Source organism: Frankliniella occidentalis, unplaced genomic scaffold (assembly GCF_000697945.3).
Source record: "Frankliniella occidentalis isolate FOCC.00 unplaced genomic scaffold, Focc_3.1 Scaffold6086, whole genome shotgun sequence".
NCBI classification, from domain to species: Eukaryota; Metazoa; Arthropoda; class Insecta; order Thysanoptera; family Thripidae; genus Frankliniella; species Frankliniella occidentalis.
The window spans coordinates 1-2,054 of record NW_026273121.1 but is presented as its reverse complement, the minus strand read 5'-3'; the positions used below and the strand labels follow the sequence as shown (position 1 = coordinate 2,054).

General features: G+C 57.8%; 1 protein-coding gene across 1 annotated transcript; it reads right to left on the bottom strand.

Annotated features, from left to right (window-relative positions):
• Positions 1–307: 307 nt before the first annotated feature.
• LOC113204856 (protein takeout-like) lies at positions 308–2,050 on the bottom strand (the record flags this gene model as incomplete). Its single annotated transcript, XM_026420213.2, has 5 exons — positions 308–607; positions 717–869; positions 958–1,091; positions 1,196–1,439; positions 2,008–2,050. Coding segments are annotated over 5 exons (732 nt in total), but the record flags the coding sequence as incomplete, so codon positions are not given.
• Between the last annotated feature and the right edge of the window lie 4 nt (positions 2,051–2,054).

Sequence of the window (2,054 nt, the reverse complement as noted above, 5' to 3'; positions counted from 1 at the left end):
GGGGAGGGGAGGCGCACCATGCTGCTGTAGAGTTCAAGGACACCCACCGTGCGGCCAACCGGCAAGTGTTAAGGGCACACGTGTGTAGCTCTACGAAAGAATCGAGGAGGGGGAAGGGTCACTCATCCTCTCCCCCTCTCCCACTCTTTCTCTCCCTCTCTTTCTCTCTCATCTCTTTCTCTCTCATATCTTTTGCACGCATGCGATTGGAGTGGTTTTCTATTGTTGTGTGTGTACTGACGCCTATCCTGCCATCCAATTACTCTTTATGGTAAAAAGTAAACGACTCTTTCGTCCGTTTCGTCTCTCTCTCTCTCTCTTTATTGCGAAAGTGTGATTCTAACTCACTCCTATCCTATCTACATTTGAAAAAATATCATAATACTATGTATCACAGTCCTCAATTAACAGTCAATGGCGTGCTTGGGTTGTCGGCGACGACGACCCTTCTACAACTTGAGGGGGTAGATGTCGTCGATCGGCACGTGCAGGAAGAGCGCGCGGGCGGGCCGCTTGAACAGCTCTCGGTACGCCTCGGCGAACGAGGGGCCGATCTCGCTGTACACCTGCTCCCAGTTGTCGTTGAGGACGCGGTTCATGGTGTCACCTGGGGGTCAAGGAAGGGAGTGCACAAGGAATGTATTATTTAATGGCGTGCCACTTAGTGAGGCAGGCGGTGTTGGCTTCGCTTGCGCGCGTCATTGAAGGGTCCTCACCGAGCTGCTTATCCCCGTTGAACAGGTTCTCCATCTTCATTTCCATTCGTTTCGGCGTGAGTTTCGCGACCACGTCGTTTATGTCGAAGTATTTCTTGCCGTCGGCTTTGGTCAGCAGTTTCCCCTTGATGACCAGGTCGGTAGTGACGTCATCTGTCACAGGAGAAAATGAGAAAAGTAAGGCTTTTTGCAGGAGACATGGTGTGTGTTTGCATGCCATTGCCCCGGTGAAGAGACTTACACAGGTTGACGGTGCTCTGGCCGGAGCCCCTGATTGGAAGCAGGAGCACCCTGCCGTTGACGGTGTACGTGCTCTTGGCCAGCACGGCTGGCGTTATAGTTGTGGCCTCCAGGATCAAGTTGTCGTAGTCGAACCTGCAGCAAAAAGCGCTCGCGTTGGCAAAGGCGAAACGAGAACGCGCCCGCGCCTACGGCCGCGCCTACGGCCGCGCCTACGGCCGCGCCTACGGCACACATACTTGACTTTGGTGACAGCCACGTCGTCCAGGATCTTTGTGGTGGTCATGTTGGTGAAGGTGAGGTCCATGTTGATGGGCCCCGAGCCCTGCGAGATGCGCAGCTCGTCGATGATGAGCGGGTCGAGCCGGTGCACGCCGAGCTTGGGCAGCCCGCCCTTGAGCTTGGGCAGGGCGTCGGCGACCGCGAGCCGGAGGCACTCGTTGGTGTCCGGGTCCGAGCGGGAGCACCGCTTGATGTTGGCGGCTGACAGAGAGACAAACACATTGCTCAGAGGATGATGACGCAGTGTGTTCGCTCGATCTCTCTCTCACACAAATTTTATCAGTTGACCGTTTATGTTTTTATCGAAGTGCAGAGATTGGGTGCCCTTTTAGGAGGCTGCGCGCTACAGAGAGATACGAGATACCAGATGGGGGTTATGCGATGCGCGGAGCCGGCCGGTGTTTAGGTGAGGTCGCGGGCAGCAAGGGGGAGCCGGGCTCTGGTCACTGACCGCGGTGATTCGTACACCACCCGCTCGGTAACCACGAGATAGGCATGGCAGCCCGCTCCGCGGCCGCGCCCAGCTCTGCCTATCCACCGCCTGTCAGGCGATGGTAGGCCACCCGCTCCGCAGCCGTGCACAGCTTTGCCTACCCGCCGCCTGCCAGGCGATGGTAGGCCACTCGCTCCGCGGCCGTGCACAGCTTTGCCTACCCGCCGCCTGCTAGGGGATGGTAGGCCACCCTCTCCGCGACCGCGCACAGCTTTGCCTATCAGTGGCTCCGTGGTGGTGCAGGCCTAGCTTATGCCCAGCATCGCCAGTACTCACGTAGTTTCCCGGCCGTGGTGGCGCCCACGGCGCACAGCAGCAGCAAC